We start from the raw sequence: 19032 nt of genomic DNA, 5'->3' as shown, positions 1-19032 counted from the left end.
ACCCTAGCACCCCTGCGGAACTTAACGCTTATTGCTTCTATCACAAGATGAAATCTCATGCTATGAATGACTGTGAACAGTTTCAGAAACTGAGCTATGAGGAGCGCAAAGATTTCTTGTTGAAAAACAGGATCTGCCTAAAATGTGTCAGCTCTAACGAACATGTCTCGAAGGACTGCAAAAGAGACAAGTTGGAATGTAAGATTTGCAAGCAGATGCACGCCACTATACTGCATGACCCGACCAGACATAAGAAAAAGGACACCAGTCAATCTAACTCCGCCTGTTCTCAAGTTTGCGGGCAAGGACGGCCAGCGCGATCCTGTGCTCGAATAGTCCTGATCGAAGTCTTCCACCAAGACAATCCCTCAGTAAAGGTACCCACCTATGCAGTGCTGGACGATCAGTCAGCAGATGTCTTTATCACTGAACCCCTTCTCGAGAAGCTTAAGGTCGAAGGCCAAGAAGTGAACCTTGAAATCAATACGATCACAGGCTTGAACAGTGTCCGCACCAAGAAAGTCAATGGTCTACGAATCCAAGACACCGAAAATCGTCACAAGTCCATCAAGATTCCTTTTGCTTATTCACAAGAGAATATTCCAGCTAGTCAAAGAGACATTGCGACACCAGAAATAGCCAGATCTTGGAAGCATTTGGAAGAAATCGCCTGTCACATTCATTACCGTCCCGATGTGGAGATAGGCTTATTAATTGGCCGTAACATTCCCTCAGCATTCCAGCCACTGCGCATTATTTATGGCAGCGATAATGAACCTTGGGCTGAAGAATACAAGTTCGGCTGGACGATCATTGGTCCAGTTTGCGTCGACAAAGAAGAAGAAACATTGAACTGTGCCTCAGTAAACCGCATCACAGTACAAAGTGAATACCCTCAGAATGTTTTCACTGTGCCAACAAGCAACCGTTTCAAAGAAGAGTCCATAGTGTCCTTCGCCACAAGACAGCACCTTAAAGACGTTACCTCGCCTCAGCAAATAAGAGAGATGATGCAGTTGGATTATAGTGAACTCTATCATGCCCGAAACATCCCAGGCACTGAGAAAGGTGAAAGCGTAGAAGACAAGCGCTTCAGTGAAATCCTTACCACTGGCATACACAAAAATGATTTGGGAAACTGGGAGATGCCGTTGCCCTTTAAAACAGATACTGTTTCTCTGCCAAATAATCGTGAACAATGTTTGAAGAGACTACTAGGCATCAAGAGAAAGTTCCTAAGAAATGGAAAACTATGGAACCACTACACCGAATTTATGCAAAACCTCTTCGACAGAAATCACGCCAGTGCCGTCCCATCAGAGGAACTTAAGACCGAAGCAGGCAAAGTCTGGTTTCTTCCGCATTTTGACATCTACCATCCGAAGAAACCTGACCAGATTCGGATAGTCTTCGATTGCAGTGCTGTCTTCGACAATCAGTCTCTCAATAAACTCCTCCTGCAAGGACCAGACATGATGAATGCTCTCATTGGTGTACTGTCACGATTTCGGAAAGAAGAAGTAGCAGTGACATGCGACATAGAAAAGATGTTCCATAGTTTCTACGTAAACCCTGAACACAGAGACTACCTGAGATTCCTGTGGTTCAAGGATAACAACCTGGACGGCCAAATCATTGAGTATCGCATGAATGTCCATCTATTTGGGGCCGTCTCTTCGCCGGGCGTTGCCAACTTTGGTCTAAGAATGACAGCTGAAGCTGGGCGACAAGAGTTTGGTCCGGAAGCAGCGAATTTCCTACGAGATGATTTCTATGTGGACGATGGACTAAAGTCTTTTGACACGCCTGAAAACGCCATCAAAGTGATCAAGAAAACTCAAGCCATGTGTGCAACCGTCAATGTGCGCTTACACAAGTTTGCAAGTAATAGTAAGACAGTGTTGGAAGCTCTACCTGTTGAAGATCGCTCGAAAGACCTTAAGGATCTGGATCTCCGGCATGATATTCTGCCTGTCCTACGCTCACTGGGTACCTACTGGTGCATGGAGTCTGACACGATTGGATTCTGTATTCAGCTTAAAGACAAACCTCTCACTCGCCGAGGGATTCTATCAACCGTAAGCTCAGTATACGATCCGTTAGGCATTGTGGCGCCAGTGATTTTAGTGGGGAAACAGTTACTCCAGGAACTGTGCCGTGACGGCATCGATTGGGATGATCCTGTACCAGACCACATTCATTCACGATGGGAAAAGTGGAGATCAGAGTTACCCCTTCTAGAGAATATCAAGATCCCAAGATGTGTCAAACCCTGCAATTTTGGTGAACCGGTCACCACAGAACTGCATAGCTTCTCCGACGCCAGTGACTTAGGCCTGGGTCAAGTAACCTATTTGCGCCTTGTAAACGATGCGAATCAAGTACATGTCAGCCTCCTTATGGGTAAAGCCAGGGTAGCACCGCTAAAGTCTATTTCAATTCCACGTCGTGAACTCACTGCAGCCGTGATTTCAGTCAATGTGGCGTCAATACTTAGCAGAGATTTGAACTACTTCGATCTAGTAAAGGTGTTTTATACTGACTCCTCCGTCGTTCTGGGTTATATACGCAACGAAGCAAGACGCTACCATACGTATGTCTCAAACCGCGTGCAGCAAATCCGTGACAGCTCAGATCCGACACAATGGCTTTACGTCTCCAGCTCTGACAACCCCGCTGATATTGCCTCAAGAGGCATAACTGCCAAACAACTCTCGGAAAATGAACTGTGGTTCAAAGGTCCCGACTTCCTCTGGAAGAATCAAGTGTCGGTGGTGAACCATGACCCTGCTCCTGATTTGAATCCTGAAGACCCAGAGGTAAAGAAATGCAAAGCAACGGCTCTCATTGCGAACCACGAAGTTACCAAGTGGAAAGAAGAGAAACTCTTCCCCAAAGTTCTAGAACTAGAACGCTTCAACCATTCTTCAGCGCTCGACCGCCTGAAAAGAAGCATCGTCTCTATCCAGAGAATGATTGAAAAGATTCGACCTAACAAGCAGTACAATAAACGACCAGTAGCTGGCCCGCCAACGGTGGAAGAAATGCACTTAGCAGAAGAAGTTATTCTCAAGTCAGTGCAGTTACGTTACTTCGAGAAAGAGATCCTGGTGCTCCAAAAGCTAAATGAGGGTGACCACATGTTCCAGAACCGCAACAGCGCCCGCGTCAGAAACGAAAAGTTGAAACAGACAAGCTCACTTTTCAGACTGGATCCCTTTCTTGACCAAAAAGGATTACTCAGAGTGGGGGGTCGACTCAAGAAAGCTGCCTTAGCCTTTGAAGTGCAACATCCAATTATCGTCCCTAAAAAGAGTCATATCACAGAGCTCCTTATCAGATACTACCACAGCAGAGACCAGCACCACCAGGGCCGTGGAATGACTCACAATGCACGTCGCCAAGCCGGTTACTGGATAATCAATGGTCGTTCTTCTATCTCCTATCTGCTTCAGAGATGTGTTACTTGCCGCAAGTTACGCGGATCTGCTCAAGTCCAAAAGATGGCTAACCTTCCTGAAGAACGGCTTACTTCTGCCCCGCCTTTCACGTATACAGGCATGGATGTTTTCGGCCCTTGGTACATCAAAGAGGGTCGAAAAGAACTAAAACGTTGGGGTATAATCTTTACATGTCTATCATCTCGAGCCATTCATTTGGAAACGTTAAACTCAATGGAAACAGATTCATTTATCAATGCTCTCAGACGCTTCGTCAATCGAAGAGGCAAAGTTAGGGAACTGAGATGCGACAGAGGAACAAACTTTGTGGGAGGCAAAAACGAGCTCAGTGCTGCCTTGAAAGAAGTCAATACTGATGCAATTAAGAACTTTCTCCTGACACAAGATTGCGACCTGATCGAGTTCAGAATGAACGTGCCAACTGCATCCCATATGGGCGGCATATGGGAGCGACTTATTCGCACCGTACGTGCAGTTCTCTCAAGCCTTTTGCAAGACCACGCCCAGCAATTAGATGATGAAGCTCTACGAACTCTGTTCACAGAAGCAGAAAACATCGTAAATAGTCGCCCACTTACGATCGACAATTTGTCAGATCCAGATGCGCCTGAACCACTCACACCGAACCACCTGCTCACCTTTAAAGCTAAAGTAGTGTTACCACCTCCAGGAAACTTCTCGCGGCCAGATCTTTACACGAAGAAACGGTGGCGCAGAGTGCAGTACCTGACGGAACAGTTTTGGGGTCGCTGGCAACGAGAATATTGCATGCTGCAGCAAAAACGCCAGAAATGGAACGAAACCAGCCCTAACAGTCAAGTTGGTGATGTCGTCCTGATCCGTGACGAAACATGCCCCAGAAACCAGTGGCCACTTGCGAAAGTTACCGAAGTTTTGCCCAGCGATGATGGCCTGGTTCGTAAAGTCCGTCTGCTTGTTATTCGATCCGGTACCAGAAAGGTGTTTGACAGACCTATCCAAAAGTTGATCCTGATTTACCGACAAGATGAAGATAGAAGTAACGGTTGATTTGGAGTAGACCTTAATGACCAGAGTACGACCCCGTCGGGGAGCCAGAACAATTCTCAGGAAGAGAGACATTTACTTAGTGAACTCTGAAGACATCATTTAGTTTTATTCATATTTGTTTACTGTAATTTCATACATTTTACCATGTCTGGGGGAGCCATGTAACGGCCTCTCAACCGTTTAGGCATTGCGTTACGCAACGAGACACATCACGTGTCATGACGTCTTTTCATACGGGACTGTTAAAGCTGAGACGTCGCTGAACGTCTTGACTAGGTTTTAGCTTCGCTCGAAGCGATAGTAATTTCTCACGCAACCCGTGCAGATTAGTAGCCTTACAGTCTTTGACGGTCTTGTATGCGGTTCAACAGTAGGACTACCTCAAGCTGTATGTATGTTTGTTGATTTTCTGCCTTTCGGTGATCGCCTGATCTCAGTTAGTGACTTAAAATAAACAGAGCCGATACGGATTATGTTAGACTTTTGGCCTTTGTAATCGTCGTTTCCGCGCGCCCTTCTTCGAAAGAAAAGCGGTCGCCACAGGGTTATATCCTTACGTTTAGCGCTCGTATTCTTACGTCTAGGGGTTGTAACTTTACGTTCGGGGGTTGTATTTTTACCTTAAGGGGTTGTATTCTTACGTATAGAGGTTGTCTTCTTTCCTGCGGGCTTGTAACCTTACGTTCGGGGGTTGTATCTTTAAGTTTAAAAGTTGTGTTCTTACGTTTCGGGGTTCTATTCTTACAGTTGGGGCTGTATCCTTATGTTCAGGGGTTCTATTCTTACAGTTGGGGGTTGTATCCTTACGTTTGCGGGTTCTTTTATTACAATTGGGGGTTGTATTCTTACGTTCGGGGGTTGTATTCTTACAGTTGGGGGAATATCCGTACGTTTGGGGGTTGTATTCTTACGAATGGGGGTTTTATTCTTACAGTTGAAGGTTCTATTCTTACGTTTAACGGTTCTAGTCTTACAGTTGGGGGTTGTATTCTTACAGTCCGGCACAGTTATCAAATTTGATAACCGCGTGACGTCACAACATGGCGCCAGCTCAGAGCTCGGTGAGTTTTCGGAGAGCGTTCAATTGTTTCGGTAATTTTTCGGTTGTGTTCGCGTTCCATGCCCAGAATTCCAGGCGAAAACGTCGATAGAACATTAAACTTCAAGGCCCTGCAAAAAATGGCGTCCATCGGGAAAGAATTTCGCGAGATCTTCCCTTGCGATTTGAAGAGGTGGTACGAAATGACAGTCCCTTTCAGGTATGCTTATTGTCTTTGCCATCAATTTTAAGGTAGTTGTAGATTTTTGTGGTACACGAAGAAAAAATGCCGTGATCTTCATTAATATATCTTTCGATTCAACACTTATTTATCGGAGGGCATGAAGAATTGTAAGAGGGCACTATGATATTTTGATTTGCGGTCTGATTCCGCTACTGACCGCCATTGTTAATTACTTGTGCTTCTAGGATGACTAGAAATGAAGGCAGCATTACGGATTTCCACCGAGAGAAAATAGCTACTTAACCTTTGGAAACAGGGATCCTTTTTAACTTACAATGCGAGTTGCCCTCGGTGGAAGAAATACCGGAGGAATTGTCGAACATTGCCTTGATGTCCAAGAGCGCCAAGAAAGCGTGTACGTTGAGAGATGTTGCTGGCAAGCAAATAGGCCACTAAGGCCGAGTACAATACTTTCTTAATAGAGAGAAAAAGGAGCTCATGGACTGCGGGAAAGTCTAGTGATGAAGGGTATGATTTCAAAATTTAGTTATCCAAGAACGATTTTGATAAACAACTCAATCGAAAATTATCGAACGGTTTGTTCCGGAAATGCCTCCTTGGCAGTTACATGTCTTTGTCTTGTTCAGTATCGTTACTAATATGACTGGATAACGTACGAACGAAAATAATTCGTATTTTTCTAGGTGGTACATTTGAGCTTACATTTACATGACTGTCATATTTTTATTTCTGCTCTCGTCGTTAGATTTATAACCAGCCAGTCGACAGTAACCACAGAGATTGATTTCAGAGCTCGGTGAAGAAGGTGAGATGCCGGATGTTGAGGTATGCCTTCACAGTACGATTTTACGATTTTCCCAATCCTTTACAAATTTATGCTTGGTTTTTTAAGCCCGTGTAATGCCAGACTCATAACAGTTCGAGCGTTGAGCCACAGCAAACAACCTCAATACGCCCTTTCAAGAACAATTTAAACGGGACTTGGCCGTTGCACTTCTATTTTATTTTTTATTTTACTTCTATTGCAGTACGTCGCTTCAATTATCTAGGACAGATCGAAGCGACTCTACACACGTCGCTGCTCAATCGAATCATCGCCTCCTGTACTTTTGAAATCTCTAGTACAAGAAAGAAACAAAATTTATTTTGAAGTCCCAAAAGTTAGTTATAACGCAAAATTTATTCACTCATACAGATTGACGAAGGACAAGAAGGAGAGGAGCAAGGCAACAAAATGTTCAAATCATGTTAATGTTTATGCAATAAACAAGCATCTTTGATGGAAGTTATTTTCTTGGGATTGGTATTTCTTTTTGATCGGCTATCGCTCAGGAATTCTGTGCTTCAGCCAAAGCCGCTCGAGGTTTCCTCGGTCCACCACCGCGACGCTATGAGGCTTTCGATAGAAATCAAAATGAGCTTTGTACCATGTACAAAGATTGTTCCGTATTTTCCTGATGTCAGGGCAAAATTCCTATTCTAAACCTTTCCTTGTGTACAATTCACTGTGCGACCGAAATCGGATGTTGAGTTAGAGCCCCATCAAAATGTTTTCATATTGAAATGGCCACCATATTGAAAGAAGATGGTTGCTATTATAACATGTCACGTGAACTGTAACTTGCGGTTTGATTGGCTAATAGTTTGTTTTGGTCCCGGTTATCAAATTTGATAACTGTGCCGGACTGTCTTACGTTTTGGGGTTCTATCCTTACGTTTGGGGGTTCTATTTTTACAGTTGGGGGTTCTCTTCTTACGTTTGGTGGTTGTATCGTTACGTTTGGGGGTTCTATTCTTAGGTTTTGGGGTTTTATCGTTACGTTAGTGAATGTATCCTTTTGTTTGGGGGTTGTATCCTTACGTTTGGGGGTTCTTTTCTTACGTTTGGGGGTTCTATTCTTAAGTTTGGTTGTTTGTCCTTATGTTTGGGAGTTGTATTCTTACGATTAAGGGTTGTATTCTTACGTTTGAGGGTTGTATCCTTAAGTTTGGGGGCCCTATTCTTAAGTTTGGGGGTTGTAACATTACGTTGGGAGTTTTATTCTTACGTTTGGGGGTTGTAAATATATTTACGTTTGGGGGTTGTGTTCTTACGTTTGGGGGTTGTATCCTTACGTTTGCGGGTTCTATTCTTACGTTTAGGGAATGTAACCTTATGTTTGGGGGTTAATCGTACAGTTGGGGGTTGTATACTTACGTTTGAGGGTTCCATTCTTACAGTTGGAGGTTGTATCCTTACCTTCGGGGGTTGTATCCTTAATTTTGGGGTTGTATTCGTACGTTTAGGGGTTGTATTCTTATGTTTGGGGGTTTCATTCTTAGGTTTAGGAGTTGTATTGTTACGTTTAAGGTTTGTATTCTTACGTTTATGGGTTGTATTCTTACTGTTGGGGGTTGTACTCTTACGTTCGGAGGTTCTCTTCTTACAGTTTGGGGTTGTATTCTTACATTTAGGGGTTCTATCCTTACGTTTGGGCGTTCTTTTCTTACGTTTGGGGGTTCTATTCTTAAGTTTGGTTGTTTGTCCTTATGTTTGGGGGTTGTATTCTTACCATTAAGGGTTGTATTCTTACGTTTGGGGGTTATATTCTTACGTTTTGGGGTTGTATTCTTACGTTTGGGGGTTGTATCCTTACGTTTGGGGGCCCTATTCTTAAGTTTGTAACCTTAAGTTGGGAGTTTTATTCTTACGTTTGAGGGTTGTATATTTACGTTTGGGGGTTGTATCCTTACGTTTGCGGGTTCAATTTTTACGTTTGGGGGTTGTATCTTTACGTTTGGGGAATGTAACTTTATGTTTGGGGGTTTGATTCTTAGGTTTAGGAGTTGTATTGTTACGTTTAAGGTTTTTATTCTTACGTTTATGGGTTGTATTCTTACTTTTGGGGGTTGTATCCTTACGTTTGGGTGTTATAACCTTACGTTCGGGGATTGTATTCTTACGTTTAGGGGTTGTATTCTTACGCGTGGGGGTTTTAATCTTACAGCTGGGGGTTGTATCCTTACGTTCGTGGGTTCTATTCTTACAGTTGGGCGTTGTATCCTTAGGTTTGGGGGTTCTATTCTTACAGTTGGTTGTTCTATTCTTACGCGTGGGGGTTCTATTCTTACAGTTGGGGTTTGTATTCTCACGTTTGGGGGTTCTATTCTTACAGTTGGGTGTTGTAACCTTACCTTTGGGGGTTGTATTCTTACAGATGGGGGTTGTATCCTTACGTTCGAGGGTTCTATTCTTATAGTTGGGGGTTGTATTCTTACGTTTAAGGGTTTTATTCTTACAGTTGGGGGATGTAACCTTACGTTCGGGGGTTGTTGTCTTCCAGTTGGTTGTTGTATCCTTACGTTCGGGGGTTCTATTCTTACAGTTTGGGGTTGTATCCTTACGTTTGGGGGTTCTAATCTTACAATTTGGGGTTTTATCCTTACGTTCGGAGGTTGTATTCTTACGTTTGGGGGTTGTATTTTTACGGTTTGCATTCTTACGTTTATAGGTTGTATTCTTACTTTTGGGGGTTGTATCCTTACGTTTGGGTGTTATAACCTTACGTTCGGGGATTATATTCTTACGTTTAGGGGTTGTATTCTTACGCGTGGGGGTTCTATTCTTACAGTTGGGGGTTGTATCCTTACGTTCTTGGGTTCTATTCTTATAGTTGGTTGTTGTATTCTGACGCTTAGGGGTTGTATTCTCACGTTTGGGGGTTCTATTCTTACAGTTGAGTGTTGTAACCTTACGTTTGGGGGTTTTATTCTTAAAGTCGGGGTTTTGTAACCTTACGTTTGGAGGTTCTATGCTTACAGTTGGGGGTTGTATCCTTACGTTCGGGGGTACTATTCTTATAGTTGGGGGTTGTATTCTTAAATTTAGGGGTTTTATTCTTACAGTTGGGGGTTGTAACCTTACGTTCGGGTGTTGTTGTCTTACTGTTGGGGGTTGTACCCTTACGTTTGGGGGTTCTCTTCTTACTGTTTGGGGTTGTAACTTTACGTTTGGGGGTTCTAATCTTACAATTTGGGGTTTTATTTTTACGTTCCATGGTTGTATTCTTACGTTTAGGGGCTCTATCCTTACGTTTGGGGGCTTTATTCTTAAGTTTGGTTGTTTGTCCTTATGTTTGGGGGTGGTATTCTTACCATTAGGGGTTGTATTTTTACGTTTGGGGGTTATATTCTTACGTTTTGGGGTTGTATTTTTACGTTTTGGGGTTGTATCCTTCCGTTTGGGGGCCCTATTCTTAAGTTTGGGGGTTGTAACCTTACGTTTGGAGTTTTATTCTTACGTTTGGGGGTTATGTTCTTACTTTTGGGGGTTCTATTCTTACAGTTGGGGGTTTTATTCTTACGTTTAGGACTTGTTTTTTTACGTTTGGGGTTTCTATTCCTACAGTTGGGGATTGTATTCTTAAGTTTGGGGGTTCTATTCTTACAGTTGGGGGTTGTATTTTTACGTTTAGGGGTTGTATTTTTATGTTTGGGGTTCTATTCTTACAGTTGGGTTTTTTAACCTTGCGTTGAGGGGTTGTATCCTTACATTTAGCGGTCGTATTCTTACTTGTAGGGGTTGTAACTTTACGTTCGGGGGTTGTATTTTTACCTTTAGGTTTTGTATTCTTACGTATAGAGGCTGTCTTCTTCCCTGCGCGGTTGTAACCTAACATTCGGAGGTTGTATCGTTAAGTTTAGTGGTTGTGTTCTTACGTTTCGGGGTTCTATTCTTACAGTTGGGGGCTGTATCCTTACGTTTGGGGGTTCTATTCTTACAGTTGGGGGTTGTATCCTTATGTTCAGGGGTTCTATTCTTACAGTTGGGGGCTGTATCCTTACGTTTGGTGGTTCTATTCTTACAGTTGGGGGCTGTATCCTTATGTTCAGGGGTTCTATTCTTACAGTTGGGGGTTGTATCCTTACGTTTGGGGGTTCTTTTCTTACATTTGGGGGTTGTACTCTTACGGTTAGGGGTTGTATTCTTATGTTTGGGGGTTTTATTCTTAGGTTTAGGAGTTGTATTGTTACGTTTAAGGTTTGTATTCTTACGTTTATGGGTTGTATTCTTACTTTTGGGGGTTGTATCCTTACGTTCGTGGGTTCTATTCTTACAGTTTGGCGTTGTATCCTTACGTTTGGGGGTTCTATTCTTACAGTTGGTTGTTGTATTCTTACGCTTAGTGGTTGTATTCTCACGTTTGGGGGTTCTATTCTTACAGTTAGGTGTTGTAACCTTACGTTTGGGGGTTCTATGCTTACAGTTCGGGGTTGTATCCTTACGTTCGGAGGTTCTATTATTATAGTTGGGGGTTGTATTCTTACGTTTAGGGGTTTTATTCTTACAGTTGGGGGTTGTAACGTTACGTTCGGGGGTTGTTGTCTTACAGTTGGTTGTTGTATCCTTTCGTTCGGGGGTTCTATTGTTACAGTTTGGGGTTGTATCCTTACGTTTGGGGGTTTTAATCTTACAATTTGGGGTTTTATCCTTACGTTCGGAGGTTGTATTCTTACGTTTGGGGGTTCTATCCTTACGTTTGGGGGTTGTATTCTTACGTTTGGGGGTTTTATTCTTACAGTTTGGGGGTTGTGTTCTTACGTTTCGGGGTTCTATTCTTATAGTTGGGGGTTGTATTGTTACGTTTCGGGGTTTTAATCTTACAATTTGGGGTTTTATCCTTACGTTCGGAGGTTGTATTCTTACGTTTGGGGGTTCTATCCTTCATTTGGGGGTTGTATTCTTAGGTTTGGGGGTTTTATTCTTACAGTTGGAGGTTGTGTTCTTACGTTTCGGGGTTCTATTCTTACAGTTGGGGGTTGTATTCTTACGTTTTGGTGTTCTATTCTTACAGTTGGGGGTTCTCTTCTTACGTCAGGGGGTTCTATTCTTAGGTTTGGAGGTTCTATCCTTACGTTTGTTGGTTCTATTCTTACGTTTGGAGGTTCACTTCTTACGTTTGGGGGTTTGATTGTTACGTTTTGGGGTTGTATTCTTACGTTTGGGGATTCTATTCTTACGTGTGGGGGTTGTATCCTTATGTTTGGGGATTCTATTTTTAAGTTTTGGGGTGTTTTCTTTACGTTCGGGTGTTGTGTTCTTACGTTTGGTGGTTGTATCGTTACGTTTGGGGGTTCTCTTCTTAGGTTTGGGTTTTGTATCGTTACGTTCGGGGGTTGTATCCCTTCGTTTGGACATTGTATCCTTACGTTTGGGGGTTATATTCTTACGTTTTGGGGTTGTATCCTTACGTCCGGGGGTTGTATCTTTACGTTTGGGGGTTCTATTCTTACGTTTAGGGGTTGTATCCTTACGTTTGGAGGTTGTATTTTTTTGTTTTGTGGGTTGTATCTTTACGTTTGGGGGTTCTACATTTACGTTTAGGGGTTGTATCCTTACGTTTGGTAGTTTTTTTCTTACGTTTGGGGGTTGTATCCTCCTGTTTGGGGTTGTATTTCTTATGTTCGGTGTTTCTATTTTTACGTTTTGGGGTTGTATTTTTACGTTTGGGGGCTCTATTCTTACGTTTGGGGGTTTCTTTTTACGTTTGGGGGTTCTGTTCTTACGTTTGGGGTAGTATCCTTACGTTCGGGGGTTGTATTCTTACGTTTGGGGCTTGTATCTCTACGTTTGGGGGTTCTATTCTTACGTTTAAGGGTTGTTTTCTTACGTTCGGAGGTTGTATGCTTTTGTTTTGGGGTTTGTATCTTTACATTTGGAGGTTCTATTCTTACGTTTAGGGGTTGCATCCTTACGTTTGGCAGTTTTATTCTTGCGTTTGGGGGATGTATCCTCCTGTTTGGGTTTGTATTTATTATTTTCGGTGTTTCTATTTGTACGTTTGAGGCTTGTATCCTTTCGTTTTGGGGTTGTATTATTACGTTTGAGGGTGCCATTATTACGTTTGGGGGTTGTATTCTTACGTTCGGGGGTTGTATCCTTACGTTTGGGGGCCCTATTCTTACGTTTGGGGGTTCTGTTCTTACGTTTGGGGGTTCTATCCTTACGTTCGAGGGTTTTATTGTTACGTTTAGGGGTTCTATTCTTACGTTTCGGTGCTGTGTCGTTACGTTCGGGGGTTTAATTGTACGTTTGGGGGTTCGATTCTAACATTTTGGGGTTCTATTCTTACCTTTCGGGGGTTTTATTCGTACGTTTGGGGGTTCTATTTGTACGTTTCGGTGTTGAATTCTTACGTTTGGGGGTTGTATTCTTACGTTTGGGGGTTTCTATTCTTACGTTTGGGGTTGTATTCTTACGTTTGGGGTTGTATTCTTACGTTCAGGGTTTTCCTTCTTACGTTTGGGGGTTGTATCCTAACGTTTGCGGGTTCTGTTGTTACTTTAGTTGGTTGTATTCGTACGTTCGGGGGTTCTATTCTTACGTTTCTGGGTTGCATTTTTACGTTTGGGGGTTGTATCTTTACGTTCGGGGTTTGTATTTGTATGTTGGGGGGTTTTATCAGGGGTGTAGCTAGGATATCTTGGAGGGGGGTTCCAAATTGGTTCCAACGAAAACGGTTGCTCTAAAATCCTTTCATTACGTACGTACAAGACTTTGGCGTTTACACTACGCAAACAGAAGACGCCTTGGTTGCCGTTGAGCGAACGTGTTTATCACTTCCTCGATATTTAAGTCTCGGTGGTAATTGTGTTCATCAACGCCAGCCCAGACTCTCGCTCGCTTGACATGGTCGACCTCAGGTATGTTTTTAACCTTCGTAGTTTACTGAATGAGCGCTCACATTCAGGTGACGTTATCGGCAACGTGCACAGAATGGGGATCAAGGTGTGGATGTTAGAAAGGAACTCTCGATCGCACGCTGCGAGTGTCTGAACTGCACTGGTGGGAAGGTCGGCAGCCTCAGTGCTGCACCACTTTCTCTTCCATCGCAGGAGCTCAACATCAACGACATGAGGAGAAGGAAGGTCGTTCTCATAAAACTCCAGCGCTGCTTCAATGTCAGGATTTCTGTTTCCGACGGCTACCAGCTACGGAAGAAGATTAAAGAGGCTGGACAAGACAGCATCATTAGTAGGATTGAAGTATGTTTTCATCTCTGATTGTAGATGGTCTAGAAGGGGAATTGCAACTGCCCTCTTATAGTAATCAGATGGTGTCTGGGCTGGTACATTGTGGCGATGCTTCTGCTGATTTGTCCGGCGCGGGATGGAAGGCACAACACCTACATCAGTTTGCCGCGGTAGTGACCGCCAGATCGAACCACTCGGTCCAGATGACTTCGATGTTGTCTCGGATGACCTGGAGATCGTCCGTGACATTATTACTGTTAGTGTACGCCTCGTAGACATCTAGATCTCTCTTCTGAAGTTTTACACTCAGGGGTTTCAGGACGGAAAGGCATTTCATTTCCGTCAACAAGGTGATTATAAAAGAAAAACTTGAAATGGCGTTCGCAAGTCCACTGGTTTTATTCTTGGTGTCTCTGTGCCAGCTCCATGTGGCCAGCAAATAGACGTTCATTTGCCATTACCTCAACTGCTCGCATGATACACTGTTAAAAATAGGAGAGGGGGGGGGGGGGGTCTGGAGCCCCTGGAACCCTCCCATGGCGACGCCCCTGTGTATCCATACGTTTGGGGGTTGTATCCTTACGTGCGGGGGTTCTATTACGTTTGGGGGTTGTATCCTTACGTTTTGGGGGCTCTAATCTTACGTTTGGGGGTTCTATTCTTAAGTTTGGGGGTTGTATTTCTTATGTTCGGGGGTTCTATTCATACGTTTGGCGGTTCTATTCTTACGTTTAGTAGTTCTATTCTTACGTTTGGTCAAAAATGGCCAAATTTTGAAGTCTGCATTTTTCACTTGTTTATGTCCCCAGGGATCTCGGCATGTCCTTAAACTCCCTTGTGAATAATTTTTAGGCGCAGATAACGTCCTGACCAAGAAGTTTCGGTTGAAGTCTCATCTTCACTTCCTCACCTTCACTTCATCTTTTGTGGTCCCTTGGGAGGCCTAATTAGTATCTGAGTTGACGTTTTTGGGCTCACTTATGCGATTTGAAGCTTTTAAAAGAATATTTCTATTTCGTCCAAAAATGGACTATTTTCCATGCGGTAAATCGCCTTATTTTCATGGGAAAAATCTCGATAGCGAGATAAACGAGTGCACAATTTCGAGTTCAAAATTTGTTCATCTTTGACCCTAAACCCTGGACCTAACCCCACGCCCCCCCCGGACCTACCCCTTGGAAAAAAGATAGTCTGCTACACAGCCTTGTGATTTTGGGTGCAGCTTTTTTTCAAGATCCAAGTAACGGCTGTGTAAGAGAGAGATGTATAAGGTGGAATAGATCAAACAAAAGAAATAAACGGAAATTATGAGAACAGAAAATCAGTGTGCTTTCTTCAGGAAAATATTCTATAACTGAGACTGATCCACTTAACATGTTTATTGTCAATTTAATAATAAATTCAATCGTTTTTGAGTTCATCTTCAGCCCACGCAAGTGAACAGAGTAACTGATGTTAATTTTTCCGGGTAAAACGTAGATTACATGACAATAAAGACAACAGACATGATAACAATAATAGCGGCAAAAGCTAAAGTAACTCCAATGATTTCTGCAATTCTTCCCTTTTCCATGGCCTTGACTTTTTCTTTGGCTAATTCAGCTTGTGTCATTGTTTCAGCAGTTTTCTTTCCGTGTAATATTGGAGTTGGAGTTGTCGTTCTTAACAGCATATCCCCTGGCTTATGACCTAAAAAATGGCGGAGAAAAAAGGCACTCACGGCGAGCTCGAGGTTTCTATCGACCTATAGTTGGCGAGGGGCGAAACCCCGAGCCAACTATTAAAGGCGATAGAAACCGAGAGCGAGCCGTCTTATTGTTTTAGCATACCTCAGTGGTCGATCTATGAAGCAAAAAAATCTTTTTATTTCATAAATTTTGAGATATTTGTGCAATGATGCATGCTAAATCGCGCGCGCTCTGATAAACTGTCGTCTATAGATCGATAGACAGCACCTGTGTAGCCAATCAGATTGCGCGTTACGCGATAGTCGGTCACTGAGGTATGCTAAATAGCTGATGAGGGCGCAGCCCGAATCAGCTATTATGCATAGAAACCGAGAGCGAATAATCTAATTGTTTTAGTATAAATCTACTAGTCGGTCAAAACTAAACAAGTAAATTATCTATTTCCTCATCGAAAACGCGACGAAGCGGCCGCCATTTTGTTGAAACCCGCTACTCACTATCTATCAAGAATAGATAGCGAGTAGCGTAGCTAATCAGAGAACGGCATTCGTGATAAAACACTAGTAGATTTATACTAAAACAGATTATTTCGAGAGAGGAACAAACTGAAAGCAGCTTAATTTTTCTGTAGAGGGAGCTGTTTTTATGAGAAAAAATTCCTTAGGAAAACCCGCCCAGCTTTATAGTTAAGTGATCTCTTTAACCAGTTTAGAGGGTACACCTTTGTCGGCATGCTTTATGAAAAAAATGCACGACCCAAATTGGTTTACGTGTAAAATGAAACCCTAAAGCTGTATACTCGTGTCGCATACGACAAGCCGAGGGTGTACCATCTTTTATCGGTCATGACTCATTTCAAAGCCTAATTCTATACAGCTCTTACCACAAAGGAGGTCTTTTGAGAGATTAACTAAGGTTTTTCCTTGAAGACCGACAGGAGATGCACATATCAAACTTTCAATATGTGTTAAACGAGGAAAATTATCGTCAATTCCAAGCAGCCTTTCGCGAAGCCATTCAAGTTTGCAATCACAATGAAATGGGTTTCCTCCAAGGGATCTAAAATAAAATTGAAAATAAATTAGTTTTATTATAAAATTGTAAATCCTTAATGAAAATCTTTAACTTCAGGGAACTCTTTATCCTTTATGTACAAAAGCGCGTCAAATCAATACTCAAGAAAATTCAGAAATTTTTGATTTTGTAAATACTGAAAACAGACTGCGTGATTTGAAAGAATTGCTCAAGATCCTGTTACTCTGTCGCACCGTAGAAGTTCAGGCTTGAACCTTACAACGACATTACACGAGCGCTTTGGTTTTTAGAAGATTTTTTTTCTTCTTTGGTCGCAGAAACTTGGTTCACGAACAGTGCATGGATTAGCCAATCAAATCTTTCTCCTTTTCCCGCGCTTTTGTCTTCGTTCGCATACATGATTTTACTCAATCACGGTCTGATAGCTGATTGGTTCATTGTTGGCCATGCTTACTTCTTTTAGAATGTGATCAATAACTTTGTTCTTTGCATCCTCATTGATGAAAACATGCTCTTAATTACGGCTTTCGTAGCTTTTTAACGACTAGCACTCTATAGAGAAAAAGTGAATGCAGACAATTGACGAATTTAAGCGTATTGGAGCGGCTTTCAGTTTTGATTAATCACAATTTACGTAAATAATACAATGTATGAGCAGAAAAAAACACGTGTGAGCAAGTCACATTTGGTTTCAGTTTTACTTTTTTCCGAGTATGCCTGTGTCGCTTACTGAATAACACATCATTCTCATTTATTCACTAGGCTTAAAATATTCCATCACATTATTTCCATTGCGCATATGCCACACATTGACATTCCAATCCTAGCGTAACAGTATGCATGATGTTTGTCCCATGAGCCTAGTTTAATGGCCTTAGCTCCCACAAGTCTCCTGTAGCTCAGTGGTAGAACATCCGAACTACTAATCGGAAGGTCTTAGGTTCGACTCCTGATAAGAGCACTCGGATTTTTTTCTGAGTATGCCTGTGTCATTTACTGAATAATACATCATTCTCATTAATTGTGACAAAGTGGCGCGCACTTTTCTAACAAATCACAGAGTGCGCTAAGGTAAGACCAAACTTATAGAGAGATTACTTTCTGATATCGAGAATGGCAGGGCACTACTGGAGTTATCTTAAAAAAAAAGTTAATACTTACAGCAAATGAAAATGCTGTAGCTGGAAAATCAAATCCTCAGTGATAGTAGTGATGTTGTTTCGCTCTAAATGGCTGCAAAAAGTAAATGAAAGGAAATAAGATGAAACCAAAGAAAGGCGGAGTTATACCAACAAAACGCTATCCCCACAAAGCAAGGATATACTTACACAGATTTAACGTTTTTATAGCCATTTCCAAATCGGATTGTTGAGATGTTGTTTCCAGACAGGTCGCTGTCGGAATAAAATCGTAAACATCAGTTTCCTTGGTTCTGAATGTTTCAAGACTTTTCACAGTTTTACCGAGTGGTAGATCTATCTTCCGCTCTCCTGTCGTTAGGAATTTATAAATTTAAAATTTATCAAATTTGACACAACATTCTTATGTAAACTGTAACTTACACTATTTCTACATTCCAGCTGTCGCTAAGTTCAGGGATGGCTTGGAGTTGAGCATTTCGACACAGAAGAAGTCGCCTGTTTTGATACAATTGGCAGCCGGTAGGAAAACCGTTTGAGTTTTCAGAAGTGGCTGCCGATGGTGGACTGTCATCATGTACGGACAAAGAATTCTCAACAGCTTGTATTAAACAAGGACTGAGGAAAATAACCAAACTAAAGATTGTTATGAAAGACGGTTGAGCCATTCTTCAAACTCTGCCGTATTTTGAACTGATTTTCTGACGTCATAATCATTAGCGCGCGCAAATTCACAGAAAGCGTGCGTGCTCAGTGTCACGTGCCAGTTCACTCTGTATTAGGCGGCGCCTGTTTTTGCCACTGCACATACGTTCTGCGCATCTCGCGATGGTCTTAGAAACGCAGATAAAAATTAGCAAGCGTGAGAGAAAAGGTTGGTACCGCAAAAAATTGGCGACTGGTACATTAACCCATTATTCTTAGCGTACAAAAACCCTAAAAACGCTCATAAAACCGCACAGAAAAGTTCTAAAAACTCAGTTCAAACCTAGCGTATATAATGTTGTTAGTACAGGGAAGAATTTCGCAAAACATTTAGCTTTCTATGTGCCTATTGGCTCTGTAACTGTTCGCAGGGTATTGTGGTAAACTGCACAGCCGCCATCTTCTTCCTTATGGTGTATTGAAACTCGCAAGCGCGTCTGCAGGCATGCTTCAGACTCGTACCCAATCTCTACGTGTTTTGTGGGTTGAGTAGATTGGATACGAGGATGGATTGAGGAGCGCGGGGTATCATGGGAACTTTTCTCATGATACCCTGCGCGCCTCAATCCATTCTCGTATCCAATCTTCTCAACCCACAAAACACGTAAATAGAGACTGGATACGAGTCTGGGCATGCGTTGAGTTTATTCGTGCACGTGCTAGCAAGCGCCATGCGCGCCATTTCCCAATTCCCGCTTACTCAGCGCCATTATTGACA

The 19032-nt window shown here is 42.5% G+C and overlaps 1 protein-coding gene across 1 annotated transcript; it reads right to left on the bottom strand.

The window, feature by feature from the left end:
• Positions 1-15111: 15111 nt before the first annotated feature.
• Positions 15112-18337, bottom strand: LOC146478744 (protein toll-like). Its single transcript, XM_085111760.1, has 5 exons — positions 18033-18337; positions 17799-17864; positions 17632-17703; positions 16319-16494; positions 15112-15436 (listed from the first exon to the last, which is right to left on the bottom strand). The coding sequence occupies exons 1-5, from the start codon at positions 18275-18277 to the stop codon at positions 15228-15230; spliced, it is 768 nt and encodes a 255-aa protein (XP_084967886.1). The 5' UTR covers positions 18278-18337; the 3' UTR covers positions 15112-15227.
• Positions 18338-19032: the final 695 nt, after the last annotated feature.

This window comes from Pavona decussata, unplaced genomic scaffold (genome assembly GCF_977016875.1).
Source record: "Pavona decussata unplaced genomic scaffold, jaPavDecu1.1 SCAFFOLD_64, whole genome shotgun sequence".
Classification (NCBI taxonomy): Eukaryota; Metazoa; Cnidaria; class Anthozoa; order Scleractinia; family Agariciidae; genus Pavona; species Pavona decussata.
Note: the sequence above shows the minus strand (reverse complement) of the source record. Positions and strands in the feature narration are given on the sequence as shown.

What these genes read in the sequence shown, in the direction of transcription:
- LOC146478744 (XM_085111760.1), bottom strand. Translation starts at nt 18,277, where the DNA reads ATGGCTCAACCGTCTTTCATAACAATCTTTAGTTTGGTTATTTTCCTC. An exon ending in TATAAAAACGTTAAATCTGT is followed by an intron (nt 17,704 to 17,798) that starts GTAAGTATATCC and finishes TACTTTTTGCAG; the next exon opens with CCATTTAGAGCGAAACAACA. An exon ending in CTACAGCATTTTCATTTGCT is followed by an intron (nt 16,495 to 17,631) that starts GTAAGTATTAAC and finishes ATTTTATTTTAG; the next exon opens with ATCCCTTGGAGGAAACCCAT.